Here is a 19,157-nt window from a genome sequence, read left to right as displayed (position 1 = left end):
ATGACAGTTGAAACATCACAAATATTATGTGATACATAGACCAGACTAGCAGCGCATCATCCCCAAGGCCATACACCGTGTAGGGGGAAAGAAACATGATGTTACTAAAAGAGAGAAACGCAAAAAAAGCTGTTGTGAAGCTGGTTAACCAAGGCTTTCACACAGAATACTGAGGATTTACTGTCAGTGAGGCAAATGGTTAAGTGATCCTGGTGACAGTTACTACTGATGGATAGCTAACTTGAGTGAAAGGCTGCTGCAGTCAGTCATACAGTATAGCAGCACCAGGATGTCACCTTCAACTAAATCTCAGCCTTTAGATGATACCTGGTGATTAAATCAAATATGTATAGATGAGCAGATGTTGGGTTTTGGATGGAACAGATTGACAGGAAATGATGGCAGTCTGCCTTCATTTATCTCGGGAATGCTCAGGTTCAGGCAATGTTGAAAAACAATTATCAGACATGTCCATAAAACAAATGTTGGTGTAACAAGAAATAAATGCATACAGGAGTGTCAAAATTAATCAGGTTTTCACTCAAGGGTGTGTTTTCACATCATTTGTGGCACAACATGATGCGGTCAGGACCAAGATGCTTGCACTAAGGTCCGTAAGCATCACTGAAGTGACATTAAAACATACTTCAGTGATGGAAACACAAGTGTAATATAGCAATGCTACAACTATTACCAACAAAGTAAAGTATTTAATCAAAATATATTCATGTTCAGGGGCAATTAGCTCTGAGACTATTGTCTCCATTTCCATGGAAATACATGGGGTGTGACCAATGACTGGAAAACAGTCACGTCAGTAGACTCCCATATGCAAATAAACCTAGTTAACTGTTTCAGTGCGTAGGTGAAACCTTAGTAAGGACCTACAGATACATGTCCCTGTTGAGTCTAGAAATGGTGGTTTCCCAAACTAAAGAAATACCCCTGATGTAAAGTCTTGTTATGACTAAGGTATCTGCTGTAAAAAATAATTTTTCCATACACAGATTTGGCTACTGCCTCTGCAATCTTCACATGTATTTTTAAGCTGGTATAGCACTGTGTCAGCGGCACAGCTGATGGAGGATGCCAGATGACGCTAAACATTTCCAATATCTCAAGAGCATTGTAATGTCCAAAAGTCAAAATTAACTGAAAAAACACATACATACACACATACATATACAACATATTTTTTTATCTAATGAAATATTTAACTTCAATCCATATCTGATGGCATTCAGCCTCTCATAAGGCAACTTTTTCACTGCAGTGGTGCTCCAGACTGCCTCACTTCATTGAGGCACACGCCTGCACTGACGAACAGCGCCATCAATTATTTTCATTTAAGAAAGCTGATTAAATAAAAAGTAGACTGACTTATTTAATCCAATGAATCACTTAGCCTTTGTAAGTATGTTGGAGAACTTCTGCAAACCCAGTAGTTAAGTTCAAGGTATGAAATTGTTTTAATTAAGTTAATTATTCTACAAATGTTCTATAACAGGTGCAAGAAACAGGCTATCATGAGCATTTGTTAGATCATTATAGGATGTCCTAACAACCCATTTTTAGGTGGCTTTTTGTTAATCCACTTTTCAGCTCATTTGGAATAAAGAACAAAATTTTTTTTAGATTTATTAATTTAATAATTGGTGGCTTCCAGTGAGTTTATTAACATTTATTTACATATTAGGCTATATATTTTCAGGATTGTGGTGAGTTTTTCTTTAGACTTTTAGCCCAGGTACACGGACATGTGTGTGTCCAGTGGCAGTTACAACAGTATCATGGAAATGACAGAGTAATATTTTTAGTGATGAGCCATGTGTGCTGTTATGCTGTTTGAGCACATTCTAAATGTCTTGTTGACCAATCAGATTGCTTGGTCAGAACTGATTGTATAATTATAATGCAAACACACATCAAATTGCCTGGACACCTACAGGATCTTTGGTTGAAATTGAGTAAAATATTATGGAAAAGTTTTGAAAATTCATAACATGTAACAATGTGTGGGAAACTTTGGCTGTAAAATGGTTCACTTCTTACCTTACAGGAAGATGTCTGGGATGTTGAAAGGGTTATATCAGAACCTCAGGATATCACAGTACATGTGGGTGCCACAAGTTTCTATTCTAGGGCCTCTTTTGTTTATTATGGATATAAATAATATGTCAGCAGCTTTACAAGCTCTTGTTGTAGGCTGATGTTTCTGCATTACTGGTATGTGGGAATGATGTCAGTGAAATTGAAAACGCTCTCAGTGATGAACTGGAATGTGTAAGAGAATGGCTCATACATAAGCTTTCGATACATTTGGGTAAAACCAAGTCAGTCCTGTTGGGAATGAAGAGTAAGCTGACAAGAATAAATATGTTTAAAGTCTTTTGTTATGGAGCTGAAATTGCATCTCTGACAAGTGTCTCATATTTAGCAGTAATATTGGAACAGTCACTCTCCTCTGATTCTACTGCTGCTAAAATGTTACCTAAGGGTGCCAGCAAACACAGGTTCGTGTTTCATAGAACAGGACCTCCACTTTTCAGGGAAAAATCACCTTGTGTCATCATTGATACAGTGTCATCTTGATTATGCGTGTTCTGCTTGGTGCAGTTGTTTGTGAGCTAAATTCAGGAACAAAGTACAGGTGATACAAAATACTATTGTTCGGTGTTAATTAAATGCATCCACACAAACTCATGTTAGTAGTGATAAATTCAGAAGGATGGGACTGCTGCTAGTACAGCTCAGAGTAGAATAACAGAAGGTGAATTATATGTACAATAGTTACAATGGTTACGCCCCTCAATATTGGTATTGTCAGATAACAATGGTCCATACCCAGTGTAACTATAATACCAGGGCCAGTGTGTGTTCATGTTAGGTGCCTCAAGTCAATAATGTAGCCAGTGGTGCCATGCTGTGGAGCAGCCTTCTGCTCCACATCAGCTCTTTAAATATGAGAGGGGCTGACAGGAGTCAAGTCAGGGGTTTTTTATGGAACAGGGTAAAAGATTTATAATAACATTTTACAATGACATTGTTACTTTAGTTGTCCTTGTTTTTATGATGTGGGAGTTTTAAAATTTTCTTTAATTGTGGTAGTGTGTTTTTTGAATCTTTGGTTTAAATTAGGCACAAACGCCCACTTGGACTTGTTTTTGCCTCATTCTTGTGAACACGATATGTCAAGAAGGCCTTTGAGGGAATTTCTTCAAGTTTGGCACAAACATGCACTTGGACTTAAGAATGAACTTATAAAAATATGGTGGTCAAAGGAGAAGGTTGCTGTGACCTCATAAAAGATACATTTAGTCATAACTCCAGAATTTCCTTACTATTTATGACAAAATTTCACATAAAAGTCTAGTAGAATAAAATGATTAAGTGGTGACATTTTATATCTAAAAGGTCAAAGGTCAGCATTATTGTGACATCATAATGTTCTGCAAAAACATGTTCACCTTAAAACTGTGCTGATTATATAGATCTTCTGTGCTACCAGGTAAAAGATGTGTGTGAAGTGTCTATGTATTAGACTATGTAGGTTTTTTGTTGCAATATCCATATTTGAAGCATTGTCCACTGTCATGGCTACATATGAGTCTGGACAGACATGGATGTAAACTGTAACTGAAACATGGCTGGCTTGGTTATATTTCCACTATCACCTTTTCTCATTTCATATGTTGTCTCATGTTGTATTAATGCTTTTTCCACCTGTAGAACATGTGTAAACGGTCCTGCAGTCACCAGTCCAGTTCAGCTTCATCATGGTGACAGAATCCTGTGGGGAAACAACCACTTCTTCAGGTTGGTGTCACCTACAGAGTGCTCACTTCGAATCTGTATCCATGCAGTGTTTAACAGCATTATTTACATGTCATCACAAACTCTTCATTTTATCTCTTCCTGTTTTCACAATATCACACTTCCTCTTTGTGTCACTCTCTTTGTCACATACATCCATACACTACCACCACCCACTCATGCACACACACAGGATCAGTCTGCCCAGGCATATGGTCCATGCAAGAGCTGAGGATGAGGAGGGTGGTGCTGCAATGAAGACGTGTATAAGCACCGACCGGCTGGAGGTAGACTTTGATGCATCCAGCGACGTGTCAAGTGAGCTGAGCTTTGGCTATGAATTTGCTCAGGCCGAAGTCATGATGAAAGGCATGGGCAACAACGGTGAGTCAGGCTGAAATGTCAAACAATGACAAAGTTGCGCTTTGAATTTTGTTTTGTGTTTCTACCATTTTTTTTCCCTGTTAAAGGTTTTTTCTGGGGAGTTTTTCCTTATCCACTGTGAGGGTCCAAAGGACAGAATGATGCCGTATTCTGTAAAGCCCTCTGAGACAAATTGTTATTTGTGATATTGGGCTTCATAAATAAAATTGAATTGAACTGAATTTGTTGAGAAACAAAATGTACAACTTGTTTATTTAATATTGTACAGTAAAATAAATGTTAATGTGTCTTCGCTAAGTAGCTTCCTCAGAGCATGTTTTTACTGTGGCAGCTGTGGTTAATAAAATGACAGTGTATTACTCATCATTTTTATAGTTAAATAAGAACTCTTACTCTGAAAAAGAAGACGTTTTTCTGTCCTCCTCACCTGATCTTCAAAAGGCATGAAGTTAAAGATGACACATTTCTTCAATATTTTAAGCAAGATTGCATTTTATTTTCAATCTTTTGCAGTTTCAAAATAACAAAAAAGGAAAACGTCTTGAAGCAAAAGTTTGGGCACCCTGCATGGTCAGTGCTTAGTAGCATCTACTGACACACTGACAAGTATTACAGCTTCTAAACACTTTTTGTAACCAGCTAAGAGTCTTTCAGCTCTTGTTTGGGGGGTTTTCACCCATTCTCCCTGCAAAAGGCTTCTAGCTCTGTGAAATTCTTGCGCTGTCCTGCATGCACTGCGCTTTTGAGGTCTATTCACAGATTTTTAATGATGTTTAGGTCGGGGGACTGTGAGGGCCATGGCAAAACCTTCAGCTTGCAGCTCTTAAGGTAGTCCATTGTGGATTTCGCAGTGTGTTTAGGATCATTGTCCTGTTGTAGAAGCTTTTTTTTTTTTTAAACAGATGGTGGGATGTTTGCTTCCAGAATTTGCTGGAAATTAACTTAATCCATTCTTCTCTCTACCTGTGAAATGTTCCCCATGCCACTGGCTGCAACACAAGCCCAAAGCAAGGTCAACATGTTCTGCTAAATCTTTCTGCAGGTCTTTTGCAGTCAAACGGGGGCTTTGATTTGCCTTTTTAATAATCCTTCGAGCAGCTCTCTCAGAACGTTTTCTTGGTCTTCCAGATTTTAACTTGACCTCCACAGTTCCTGTTAACTGCCATTTCTTACATGATGAACTGAGGAAACAGTTACCTGAAAACACTTTTCCATCCTCTTACAGCCTTCTCCTGCTTTGTGGGCATCAATTCAGTTTTCAGAGTGCTAGGCAGCTGTTTGGAGGAGTCCGTGGCTGCTGATTGTTGGAACAAAATGCTAAAATGCCAAACTCAAGGCTTAAAAACAAGAGTCCACAAACCAATGGGTGATGGTGGCTACACCCCTTATTTTATACAGTCTGTGGGTCCACCCCTGCCTCGATCAGTAAGTTTTTTGTATTACTGCGTGTCTTTGGTGTTTTAAAGGGTTTGTTTGGAATTACCAAAGTCACACAATAACACAAACAAACTAACTGATCGATACAGCGACAGCCTTTATTTGGTGGCTAAAATCCTTTTTGGTGCTGCTACCATTCACAGCAGTATATTGCTGAGCTTCTGCAGCAGTACTCCTATGTACTTCTCCAAGCTAGGAGCATGCAGACCACCATCTACTGTAGTTAATTCACTGACTATGGAAAAGATCCTCATACAGCCCCACCTAAAAAATCCAAACTAGCCCTTTACGGATAACGGCTGTCAACGTATTCTAGAAAAAGACCAAACAACTCAATTTGTTCCCTACTCTGTACCCTAGCACTCAGCCCCAAGTCTATTTGTTCCTGAAGATGTAAATCTTAAAAAATGGGTCAGAAATATTATCATATTTTAAACAAGACTAGGAGTCTAAAACCATGACTCACTGAGGTGCTTTTAATAGCATTTAGACAACAATAGAGCTCAATGGCACAGAGGAACAAGATATATTAGGCTTTGGAAACACAGACAATACTTGTTAACAGCATGACCTCATTATTTGTTTTGGTCATTTTCTGACATTAAGAATAAAACAGAAAAGTTGTATGGTTTAAGTTAACCACTCCAGTTTTTAGAGCTTTATCAAAAGCACAGGATTTCCATCAAGTCACTCCAAACAGCTTGTGTGCAGTATAATCCAAATATTTAGACCCCAAATGATTCCACTGTGGGTCCACAGGTTCAATATTTACCTTATAATCTATATTTTCCTGCAGTGCTCTGACAGAAGACTCTGCTTGCCAAACAGAGATAATGAGGTAAATATTGGATTTTTGGACCAGCAGCGAGTCCAGTCATGTGAAGCAGTTCCAACTTATTTGGGGTTGACTAACAATGACAGAGTTTTAGTTTTAGGATGAACAGTTCTTATAGATGCTGATTGCCACTCAATAAGAAATTAAAAACTTACTCCTCCTCTCTGTCTTCCTCTTCCTGTTTTCATCCGTCATCACGTTCCTCCTCCTCAGACCCTTTGCAGTCGGTGTTACAGACCCTGGAGAGGCAGTATGAGGAGGAGAAGCGCTGCGCCCTGGAGCGGCAGAGGCAGATGTACGAGCAGGAGCTGCAGCAGCTCCGCCGCAGGCTCACTCCTGAGAAACCCTCCAACCTGCTGGACCCAACAGGCCTGCCTCCCAGTGCAGCTGCTGCTGTTGTGATGTCACCCAGCTCCAACAAACGCATGCGGCGCTGGAGTGAGGACAGGTAAGATACAATGGGACAATGTAAAACCTTTACTAACTTCTAATAGCAGTCTTTGAAGGAGAAAAATATTTCATAGATGCTTTGTAAAACTTGTGTTTTTGTGGGTTCAGAGAAGCAATGATGACCCGCAGCCTGCGGCGCCTGAGGGAGCAGATAGTTCGGGCCAACCTCCTGGCACAGGAGGCTGGCTTCATAGCTGAGGAGCTTAGCAAGAGGACAGAGTACTTGGTCAGTCTGCAGTTACCTGCTGCCAACCTGGATGCCAACAGGAAGGTAGGGTGTGTGTGTGTGTGTGTGTTTGTGTATGTCTATGTGTCTAAGAGAGATTATTAAAACAAAATCCACAGAAATCCAAAGTTAATCAACAGAACAGCCAAGGAACAAGATTTCAAAGTACGTAGCATTCTCAGTGATTGACAAATTGTACTTGCAAATTCAGGTACCTGTAGGAAGCAAGTTTAAAAGCTCATGTTGATTTTCATTCGGTAGTGCAGGAGTTTTCTGTCAAAAAAATTTAAAAGGGTGAGTTATGTAAAAATGTACCCACCGTGCAGTTGTCACGTGTGTTGAAATTGGCAAAAGACCAAAATGGTTTTTTTTTTGAAAACATGGGTGTCTATGGGGATTGACTCACTTTTGGAGCAAGCCTCAAGTGGCCATTAGAGGAACTGCAGTTTTTGGCATGTTCATGTTGGTTTCTTTTTTCAGCCCTCACTCAGGCCAGTGTTATAGTACTCCAGATCGGTCTTGGTCTTGAGATGAGTCTTGTGCTCACATTTTGAAGGTCTCATAATCGACCACATTGCTCCTTGGTCTTGTCTCAGTCTCGGACAAAGAGAACTAAGGATTTTATTTCAACACCGGTTAAGAACACAGCTGTGGGTATATCAAACTGCCTGTACAAAAAAGAAGCGTTGAATAAAGATTGTTACAGTGATTGCAGCTCCTCAGTAGTTATATTTATATGCTCATAGAAAACAATGGAAAATTCTGGTGCATAAAGTTCACCTCTGGAAAGCCTTTTGATTATTTTTATCAAGACATTTCTCATGGTGCACCTATACATACACACATATATGCAGTATAGGCAAGAAAGGAGGTGGATGAAGATGAATCTTCATTTGTTTACTGTGGATGTTTTTTATGGGAATGTGGATTTTTCAGATCAGTTTGAGGAGTACCTATGGTTTGCATGTTTCACATTTTATCATAATTGCGTCATCTATGACCAGAGGCATTATGTGTTTGGGTTGTTCGTATATCCGTCTGTTACAGTACTCTCAATTCATTCTTTTGGATGCGATATCTCAAGAATGTGTTGGAATTCCTTCAAATTTGGCACAAACGTCCACCTGGACTAAACAATGAATTGATTAGATTTTGATGGTCAAAGGTCAACGTTGGTGTGATCTTACATCCGTTTCATTCTCATGAACACGATGTCTCAAGAACATTTTGAGGGAATTTCTTCAAATTTGGCACAAATGTCTCCGAGGGCTCTATAATTAACTTATAAGAATTTGACAGTCAAAGGTCACTGTGACCTCACAAAACATGTTTTTGGCTATAACTTAAGACTTCATACACTATTTATGATAAAATATCACAAATATGACTAACAGGAAATAATGATGAAATGTTGACATTTTATATCCAAAAGTTCAAAGATCAACTTCACTGTGACATCATAACATTCTGAAAAATCACTTTTCTGGCCATTGCTCAGTGTCATAACTCAGGAACAGAAGGGGAGACATTTGGTCAGATACTGAATTGGTGACGCTAATCTCGGGTGTCCATCTTGAAACTGTGCTAATTGTATAGATCTTCTGGGCTGCAGGGGGGAAGATGTGTGTGAATCATCCATGCAACTTGACTGGTCTGCAGAGGCATTCAACTGCAAGGCTGTAATTCTAGTTTGATTTGTTTATGATTATTTTATGATGGACATTGGAGATAAGAATGTCCCCAGGTAACGAGGATAGGTAGGAAATTGCACTGTATCTAAAATCTATGTATCATGTCTGTGTGGTCAGATTGGAGTTTTGCCTCTGAGGAATACAGACTGATACAAATTGAAGCAATCAGGCACTGAGGGTTTTAAAGTACTGTAATTGCCTCACAGCCATTGCTGCCACTTCCACTGATGACTGTAATGATTAGTGTGCCAAATCAGCAGCCAAAATACAATAAAAATCAATAGTATGCTCCCAGTGTGTAGTTGGGAGAAGGGTTGGCTGTAATATGTGATATAACATGCCTACTTGGATTTTTCAAGCAAACATGAGTAATATTCAATCCTCTCTCCCCCTTTTTATAGCGTGATGTAGTATTGAGTGAGCCAGCCATCCAGGTTCGCCGTAAAGGTAAAGGGAAACAGATCTGGGCTCTGGAGAAGATGGAGAACAGGCTTGTGGACATGAGGGAGCTCTACCAGGAGTGGAAGGACTTTGATGAAGACAACCCTGTGAGTGAAGAACCTGTTAAATGCACAGTCCCGAGCCATCAAACTGTACAACTCTGCACTCGGTGGGAGGGGGAGGGGTAGCAGGAGGAGAGGGGATGGGGAAGATGAGGAAGGAGCGTCAAACATGAACATTTAGCTGTAACACTGAGCTGTCTCCCTGTGGGGCGGGAAATCCCGTGCAGTTCCTTATATGCAATTGTTTTTCTTCATTATCACTGTCTTGCTATTGCTTTTTATTATTATATTCTTATTGTTGAAATTGCTTTTTATATTTGAATCTGTGTGCTTTTTTACTGTACTATCGGTGCTGTGCTGCTGCTGGAACCTCAATTTCCCTGAAGGAACCCTCCCAAGGGATTAATAAAGTACTATCTAATCTAATCTAATCTAATCTAATCTAATATAATATAATATAATAAAGTTATAATCTAATAAAGTTATAATCTGTAGATCATTTAGTGTTTTACTTAGTTTTGTATGTGCAGATATGACAGCTGATCTGTCAGACTTTATCTGCTTGGTTTCATTTATTCCATTTTGCATCCCTGATTGACAAAAATGTTAAAAGAAGATATACAAAATAAGCACAGTGGGGGAAAAAAGAGCAGACAGGTGGGCAAATATGCTTAAATCAGTTTGTTTAAGGGAAATAATTAGAGGTTCACACCCAAAAGTCTATAGGGATAATTAGATTTCCAACCATGCGTGGTAAAAGGTGCACAAATCTTGAGGAGTTCAGGAAGACCCTGAAGCCAAACAGGTGACTTATTTATCAGTCTCAATGTGTTCTCACTCTTTCTTCCTAACCCAGGTGATGCGGTCCTATTTCAAACGTGCAGACCCGTTCTTTGATGAACAGGAGAACCACAGTCTGATCGGTGTGGCAAACGTGTTCCTGGCCTGCCTGTTCCACGACGTCAAGCTGCAGTACGCAGTGCCAATCATCAACCAGAAAGGAGAGGTGGGAGCCCGCTGGGAGCAACAGAGGAATTTGTTCTTAAAACTTGGATGATCAGCTCATTGTTTTGGTTTTCTGGCTGCAAAGTGTACTGTTGTAGGTTACTCTCCAAGAAGAAAAGCTCCAAAACCTACTGTGCTTTACCTGTTCAGCACCAATCAGCAGAGAGACACAGGTAGAGAATAGCTGTAGGGGTGAAAGGAAAAAAATCGATTCTTAGATGCATCATGATTCCCTCTTGAAAGATTATGTCTCGATGCAGAAATGTCAGTAACCCGTAATTTAAAACCCAATTCTCAACATTATGATCACCTATAAAAATCTGTAAGACTGGGCTGTAGGTTGGTTATGGCAAGTGTTGTTTACATTCTGTTACTATTGTATTAGTAACAGGTAATGGAAAAGATTCCATAGAAGCCCCCCCATCTAAGTGAGGATTAGAATATATGCAGCTCACCCAGTCCGGTAAAAATTATTATATAACTTGAACCCTGGAAGATGCAGTCGTTACTAAATGTGTATGTCATCCAAGAGAGACAATAAAAACTAATGGAATGGTCAAAGTTGTTATACTGAAAATTAAGGTGTGTTGATGGTTTCACGTCGTCAACTCATACATTGAGTAACATAACGTGTAAACATTCCACCTTAAAAGTTGCCTGCAGTCGGCCCAGTGAGTTAAGTTATTTTTTTCTCAGTCTACGCCTGCTGCTAGAGGCAGCACAGCATCCTTTAATTTTGTAGTTATAGTTTACTTTAGTAAAACTTGCCATGCCATTAACAGTGATTACATAAGCTTAAAAACCAGCCACAACTCAGCCCTGAGCAAGAGTGACTGTCCGGTATTGACCAATCAACGGACTGCAGTGCTCACAGCTCCACCTTCTAGTGACAATGACAATAACATGAGTCCATCTTTATAGACTCATTGATTAAAAGCCTCACAGACCAAGAAACCTACATTTGACCAAAGAACTCAAAGTTTAGCTGAAATGAAAAATGTTGTTTTAACCATTTTAGATCACATCCCCAGTTTTGGGGGATCATTGTGGCTAACAGTGTACCCCCAAAACATACAAAATATCAGTTTCTATATATTCTAATATCAAAATCTAATCATATTTTCTTCCTGTTAAACAAAACATTACGTGGGATGTATGTTAATATCGCTACGTCATCAGTATTGGCCGATATGTTTTTTTCTTATTTGGTACAATGAATGAATATTACATACACTGAGAAGTATTGTATTTTATGTCTCCATCTGCTGGTGGACCATTGTGATAAGAGTATACATGCATAATGTGATCTTAATTCCACTACAGAAGAGACCTGATGGTCACTAAACTTTGGTGGGAAATAAAGCAGGTATTTCGGTACTGGTATCGTTTATTGGTCAAATGAGTTGTTATGTATCGGCAAAAAATCCTTTACTGAAAATACCCTCATGTAAGCTAATACCAACCAATTTCAGCCAATACTACATCCTACTATATCTAGTACTTTACCCCTTACCCATCAATCCCAACTTTTAGCCACACAGAGCTAACATCAAATAACTAGCAATAGTGTGCTACGTTGGTGTGTGTTCTTTCCCCAAAACAATTATTTAAGATATGCTGGCTAGTGACTAATAGAAATGACACTCTACTTCTGTCTGTCTGTCTGTCTGTCTGTCTGTCTGTCAGGTGGCAGGTCGGCTGCATGTGGAGGTGTGGCGGGGTACAGAGGGTTCTGTGGAGGAAGGTCCAGGACAGTCTGACACAGATGGAGATCCACAGGAGCGCAGACTGGACTGTGTGGTGAGAACATGCACATGTAGCTTTTTTAACACATGTTCATCAACATGACTTTGTTATAAATGAACCTAACCCAGTTTGATACCTGATTATCTGAATCACTTACGTCCTCTCACTGACATGAGTCAGGATCCTACATGCTGTAGCTGTGCATATAACTGAGTGGTGTCAGTGTTTCAGTCGCTTCTGTTGCCAGTGGGAAAATAGTTCCAGATTAATAATGGATCTGGCAGGCAGTCAGATTGTTGTGTCTTCTCTCTGTTGTGAGTTTCTGCAGCTCACTGTACTGTGAAATGTGACAAGTGTAATTAACTCTGGGTTGGCTTCATATCCCGTCTGTCTGTTGCTTCTGGTTTTTTATGATGGAATAAAAGGAAATCTGTGCCACTAATTCTTCCTTAGTAACCTAAGGCATTTTTCCCTATGTATACAAAATATTTTTTGCCTTAAAGAGAGAGCCAAACTAAAACTGAACAGACCAACATGTTTCTTAACCAACCTTAAGATACAGAAAAATTCAGTTTATGTCTGTTCTGCATTCTTATGTCTTTTTTATGTGATTTTTATTGTGCATGCGCCCGTCTATCCGGCCTATTCTCATGAACACGATATCTCAAGAATGCCTTGAGGAAATTTCTTCAAATTTGGCACAAACATTCACTTGGACTCAACAATGAAGTGATACCTTTTTGGTGGTCAAGGGTCTCAGTTCAACATCGCTGTGACCTTGCATCAGTCTCATTCTCGTGAACACAATATCTCAAGAACAGCTTGAAGGAATTTCTTTGAATTTGGCACAAAATTTACTTGGACTCAGTGATGAACCAATTAGATTTTGTGGTCATAGTTCAAAGGTCAAGTCTATTTGACCTCATCTGTCTCATTCTTGTGAACAAGATATCTTGAGAATACCTCTAGAAAATTTCTTCAAATTGTATAATTGCTTCAAATGTAAACTGTAAGAGAAACTTGACTGGTGCATGGAGGCATCCAACCACAGGGCAGTAATTCACACCAACAGAAACAGAACAAATAACACTGTTTGTATATCATTATCTGTGTAGGTGAGCATATTTTCTTATCTTCTCTCTTAGGTGAAAATCCTCCATGCCAACGGTCTGCCTTGCCACCTGTCCAACTTTGTCTTCTGTCAGTACCACTTCTGGGGGCAGAAGGAGTCAGTGTTTATCGCTCCAGAGATGGAGCCATCCAGCTTGTCCTCTGCCTCCAGAGACCCTCAGTGCACTGTGGTGTTCGACAGCACCATGGTACGCACGCACGCATCACAAACACTTACGTACTCCCCTCAACAACCACATAACCACGGCAGCTCACAACATTCACTCTATCAGTATGTTATATGCATCACTTACACAGTTTGGTTTTGATATCCATATTTTCTGTTCTCCACTTTTTTTTTCCTCCACTTTTTCCACGTTTTTTGTTGTGTCACATTTCACCACTTTAAGTAAAAGTTTTGGTAAACAGCATCAAAGGAAATGATGAAACAGCAGTGGCGAGATGATCATCAGTATGGACGATGTGAAATCATGTCTTATTTTGATATTGTTTTAGGAGTTCTCTGTGCCAGTGTCAGAGGACTTTGTGGAGTTTTTGGCTGAGGGGGCAGTGGCCATTGAGGTGTACGGCCACAAGCAGTTGAACCATCGCAGGAACCTAGCACTGTGGGACCTTGGAGTGATTCAAGCCAAGACCCGAACCCTCAGAGAAAGGTGCAGTGACACAAACACGCAGCCATGCAGTCATCTGAATGATTCAATAAAAGCACATAAAACACACAACCTTTACCTCTGCAGATGCTCCAGGCTTAATACAATACAGTTCAAGCTCTCCATTGTATAGTTGCACTTTTTTAAATGGGAGGACATAAGACCTTGTAAACCCAGGGGTGGGTTATAATAAATACAAGTTGGGTTGCATCTGTTTGTCTTGTATCGAACTTTGAAGTAATGGACTTTGAACTGCTAATTTCAAATGTATTACTGAGTTAGAGGGTGTGATACAGGCTAGTGGTCACAGTCAGATGACTGGAGGAGTGCTGCATGCTCGACATATAGTTTCACAGCCTTTTCCCTTAGGAGCCAGGGTCAAGGAGGATGCCGGCCCCCAACAAGAGAGGCGTCAGCCTGGTTACCTCAATGAATGTGACCTCACGTTCCCCAGCTTTGTGGCTAAACCCTTAGTATAACGCCCCCTAGACCAGTTTGAATGCATCACTAGAGATGTTTAGCTCTCAATCTGCTATTGGATGATAAGCGCATGCAGGGACAATCACACTAACACTGCCCGATGCTGCTACCAGCTGGAGATAATTGCTGTCTGCGACCGGTACTTCAGCCGCCACCCTCATGTTTAGTTATTAGTTATCACCAGAGTTTGGGGACTCGAGTCGCAGGTTTGACCTGAGTCCGACTTGAGTCATAAATTTGAGGACTTAAGACTTACTAACACTGATGAAAGACTCGACTTGACTTTGACTTAAGACAGACTTGAAAGTACTTGACTTTTTTAGATAATATTTATATTTTTCTAGATGTCAAGAAGTTACATTTTGGGGAGGACCCACTGGCTAATATTTGTGCCCAAGCTATGAGAGTCCTCCTGCCCGCAGCTCTCGTCGGAGGAATGGCACTATGTGCAGCAGCATTATGAGCTTCACCATGACCTTTTATTCAGTTCTATCTGTGTGATACATGTGAATTGGGTTTTTAGTAACTTAATCAGTATTGAACGTGCCTTAGATAGACTCGATAACTGAATTATCAAATAGACTCAATAATTTACTCAAAGTTCCAGCTGTACTTTTACATTTTCATATACTTCAAGGGCAAAATTCTACTTTGTAAAGTAACTAGTAGTAAAGTGGTCAGATAAATGTAGAGGAGTAGACGGTGGCATGAGAAGAAAAGACTCAGATTTATACCTAAAGTACCTGAGTAAATGGGTTTAGTTACATGCTACCACTGGGTGCAGTTTATGTTGTATTATCTTTGACTTTGTGAGTATGACTTGCTTTGTGCCTTGCTTGACTTATAGCAAGGACTTGATTTGACTTGCTTAATTTTCTCCGCAGTGACTTGGGACTTGCTTGAGACTCGAAGGTTATGACTTGAGACTTGCTGCTTATGACTTAGGCGTGCGTGACAGAGCTGGGCCTTTTTTACAATTTACATATAGTGAGTAAAAATGTAAAAATGATTTGCCATTATAGTTCCAAAATAAAACTGTGACCTTATGAGCTATGAGGTAATAATTTATTCATTGTTTAAACTAATGACTGATAAAGTTGTATCCTCAATCTCTTTAACTGTAAGGTTATCTGTCCATCTCTACATGAGTATAGTCTCATGTTATCTGTCAACACAGTGATGCTAAACATGATTTTGTGTCTGTTGACGAATAGCTTAAAAACACCAATACATACAAAGTTGTCCTAACATATAAATGTGTACGTGCTGTACCTGCAGGTGGAGTGAGGTGACCCGGCACCTGGAGTTGTGGGTGCAGCTAATGGAGCTGAATGAGGCAGGAGAGTTCACAGCTGTAGAGGTTCTTCCTGCTAAAGACGTCCGCACAGGAGGAGTGTTCCAGCTCAGACAGGTATCATGGATCAGCGTTTGTTTGTAGAAGCGGAGAGAATTAGTATCATATCATATTTGTATGTGAGCAGATGGATAAAGTGAGATCAGAATATTTTATTTTGTTCTGGAATTCTACCAGCTCCATTTTCTGTGGCATTTTAAGAAGGTGCCAGTTACTATTAAAGCTGAGGTTGGCAGGAATCTGGAAAAGGCAAAGAAAAAAAAAATCAGAATTCAAAAATGTACCCTTCTCCTGCAGTTCTCCCCTCTCTGTCCTTAGCCCCTCCCATCAGATGACCACGGGCACATACGCGCACTTTATACAGTAACCTAGTGTTTCCTATACTTACACTTCGGCTAATTTAGTCTTATTTGACTGCAGAGTTGTACACAGTGCGCAACTCCCCACTCTCTCTGTCATTGTTTATCAGACCACAAATGATGCCTCGCCAATGCAAACCCATCGGCGCAGGGTGCTACAGCATCAGTGCCAGGTCTAACCTTTGTAATAGCAGCAACAGAAAATGTTTATTAATCCTCCTTCCTTTTTTGGGTTGCTTTGCAGTCTAGACAGTCATTGGCAATGTTGGAATAGCAACTTTTCTGAGAGATTCTCTGCTATTGAATCAGGTTTTCACCATCTGAAGGGACGTGCACATTCACCTGCTCTTGTAGAACAGCCAATAGGAAGGCAATGTTCTTTCAGACCACTTGAATTACAATATGTCAAAGTTTATTATGGGATTTTTGCCCATTGACGGCAATATAAAACTGGCTACCCCAGCTTTATGATGATCCTACTTGTTGCTTTTTGTCTGGTCCCATGACAATGCAGCTGTCATTTCCATATCTGATTTGATTTTCATGAATCATGAATTTATTTAAGTGTGACTATAACTATCCTCTCGTATAACTCTTTACCTCCAGGGTCAGTCCCGTCGGGTCAAGGTGGAGGTGCGTCCAGTACCAGACTCAGGCACCATGCCCCTCATCACCGCCTCCATCCTCTCTGTGTCCATCGGTGATGTCAAGATTCAACGGACTCATCTCTCCAAAGGCAGTGAACCACAGTGGGTGAGGAAGACATATAATCACAAAATTTTGTTGAAGAGATTTTATGGAAATGAAATGACCTAGATCGTTTGTTTTCATGCTTAATTTGTGTGTGGGAATGAGTGACTCCCCCTATTCTGACTTAATAAGCAACATTTTTATCTGTTGTTTCACTCTTTGTTGACTCTCTGTTTTACTCTCAATTTAAATTTCAGGGTGGTGATGAAGAAATGGACAGCTACCAAGTAAGTAGATCACATATAAAGAGCATGATAGTTTGCTCATATCGCCTGAAAGGCTTACAGAAAAAACATGGCAAGTAGCGACTTTGGGAGTGATTCTCTTATGCAGACAGCAACATCAACAGATGTGTATGTGTATCCTTGCCTTTGTCTGTGTATGTGTCTGTGTGTGTCTGTGTGTGTGTAGGAGGTGGACCTGGAGAGGATGAGGGAACAGTGGCTGGTCACACTTACTCAGAGACAGGAGTATCTGGATCAGCAGCTTCAGAAGATAGTTTGCAAACCAGGTACAACTGTGGAGCATATGAAATGCAAAAAGACATCAACAAAGAAACAAAACAAAACAAAACAAAACAAATATGAGCATTTTCTGAACCCAAATCTGGTATGGACACAGAAATGATTGATAGCAGCAATATTTTCACTCATCTATTTTCTTGTCAGTGTGCACTTTTTGTGGTAAGGTGTCATTTCCTCCCACTGCTCAGTGTAATTCAGCTTTGAAAGATCAACTGGTACTTAATTTTTCCCTCCTCACATTCAGTGTGTTAAAATGTATTTCCCACTGTATAATTTTCCAGCACAAGTACTACTTTCTATCATTCATTTGTCATAACTCAGTGGCAGTGATGTACAGTTCAAGTCAACGTTGAAATAAAGCCTCAGTGAGGCAAATATAGATTCTTTCTCACATCCTTCCCCATTCACCCACACATATGAACAGTTGGGAGTGCTCAGTGATGACTGATTGATTAGGGTTTTAGCTGACAGTGATCATAAGTGTGGAGCTACTGATGTCTACAGAGGAACACTGACTCTTTCACTAACAGGAGGTTTTCATGGTTTGCAGGGATCACAGCTCCAGGTTGTGACAACTTGTAAGTAGCTGCAGTATACTAGAAACAAGGGGCTGAGCTTAGGAGTAAGGGCCTGTGTCCACACGTTTTTCTTCAGCAGAAAGCACTTCATCTCAACGCTTCAAAGTAAATTTGAATGACCTGCTGGTATGTTTCTGTGCCAACAATATCTTGACACTGACGTTAGCTAAGTAGCTAATGTAACACCACATTAACAGTGGTCAACATGAAGCTTACAAAATGAATGGTGATAAAAGCACGAAATTAACCTGCAACATCCAGTGTCCACCGGCCAGTCTGCTACCAAAAAATCATCTTGGCACCTTCCTGAAAAGTTCAGAGATTTTTTACTTAGAGCATTAAGAGCAGCTGCACAAAAAAAGGTGAAGAGCTCCAAAGAAAGATGATTGGCGTGGCACCTTTTCTCTAGGCAGCTGCCTTCGGTCATATCTGTTCTCTCTTCATTGGGAACAATTGAAAAAATTGCTGCTAAGAAAAAAATGCGTTGTGGACACACACAGGCCCTAATTTAGGATTATTCTTAGAGCAACTTCGAGCAGGGAAGGGACAGAATTTTTTATCTTAGTGAGGAGATGTGGTTTACCTTGTTGCTAGGTATGATACATTCCACTGGACACCCAGTAGTAATATGACCTAGTCTTAACTTTAAGGTGAAATTTAAAGAAAATGTCTCCATTATAAGAATTTCTTATAGAAATTAGACAGATAGACAGAAACTTTAATAATCCTTGGCAGGAAATTGCAGTATTACAGCAGCATCATACATTCACTCATTCAGTGCACACAGAAAAACAGAAACACAGATCTATCTACATAACAGGTTTAGTATAATATAAAATTAAGCTAAAAAAAAATAGACAATGCCTAAAAAAACTAATTACTACTAAAAGTATAAATAAAAACAAATAAATAAAAAATAATGTACTGATAGATTAAATAAATAGGATAGGATAAATGCTAAAGTGCTGGAGTTATTGCACATAGAAGGATCAAGAAGTTATTTCACACTAATTGCACATCAAACACATTATTGCACATTAAAGAGCTTGATGGCAACTGGCAGGAAGGACCTACGATACTGTTCAGTCTTACATCTTGGTGGTGACCCTAACGACTCACATGGTGGCCAGGTGGGTCAGTGACTCACATTATGACCTTAACAACTCTGAAACTAAGAGCTCACATGACCCCTACGACCCTGCAAGGGTTCCCACCCACACAGGGTTTATAGCCTGCAACTC

The 19,157-nt window shown here is 39.9% G+C and overlaps 1 protein-coding gene across 5 annotated transcripts in view; it reads left to right on the top strand.

Moving 5' to 3' along the window:
- LOC125897348 (kinesin-like protein KIF13B) overlaps positions 1 to 19,157 on the top strand; it is a 71,462-nt gene that overhangs the window by 27,123 nt on the left and 25,182 nt on the right. For all 5 annotated transcript variants that reach the window (XM_049590632.1, XM_049590631.1, XM_049590630.1 and 2 more), the window contains exons 17-29: positions 3,730 to 3,816; positions 4,007 to 4,197; positions 6,683 to 6,917; positions 7,028 to 7,190; positions 9,238 to 9,384; positions 10,196 to 10,345; positions 12,031 to 12,144; positions 13,236 to 13,409; positions 13,717 to 13,874; positions 15,630 to 15,762; positions 16,671 to 16,817; positions 17,012 to 17,041; positions 17,226 to 17,325. In XM_049590632.1, coding sequence (XP_049446589.1) covers positions 3,730 to 3,816; positions 4,007 to 4,197; positions 6,683 to 6,917; positions 7,028 to 7,190; positions 9,238 to 9,384; positions 10,196 to 10,345; positions 12,031 to 12,144; positions 13,236 to 13,409; positions 13,717 to 13,874; positions 15,630 to 15,762; positions 16,671 to 16,817; positions 17,012 to 17,041; positions 17,226 to 17,325 — 1,829 coding nt within the window. The remainder of the gene's footprint in view (positions 1 to 3,729; positions 3,817 to 4,006; positions 4,198 to 6,682; positions 6,918 to 7,027; positions 7,191 to 9,237; positions 9,385 to 10,195; positions 10,346 to 12,030; positions 12,145 to 13,235; positions 13,410 to 13,716; positions 13,875 to 15,629; positions 15,763 to 16,670; positions 16,818 to 17,011; positions 17,042 to 17,225; positions 17,326 to 19,157) is intronic.

Source organism: Epinephelus fuscoguttatus, linkage group LG11 (assembly GCF_011397635.1).
Source record: "Epinephelus fuscoguttatus linkage group LG11, E.fuscoguttatus.final_Chr_v1".
NCBI lineage: Eukaryota > Metazoa > Chordata > Actinopteri > Perciformes > Serranidae > Epinephelus > Epinephelus fuscoguttatus.
This window is presented reverse-complemented; position numbering and strand designations above follow the sequence as displayed.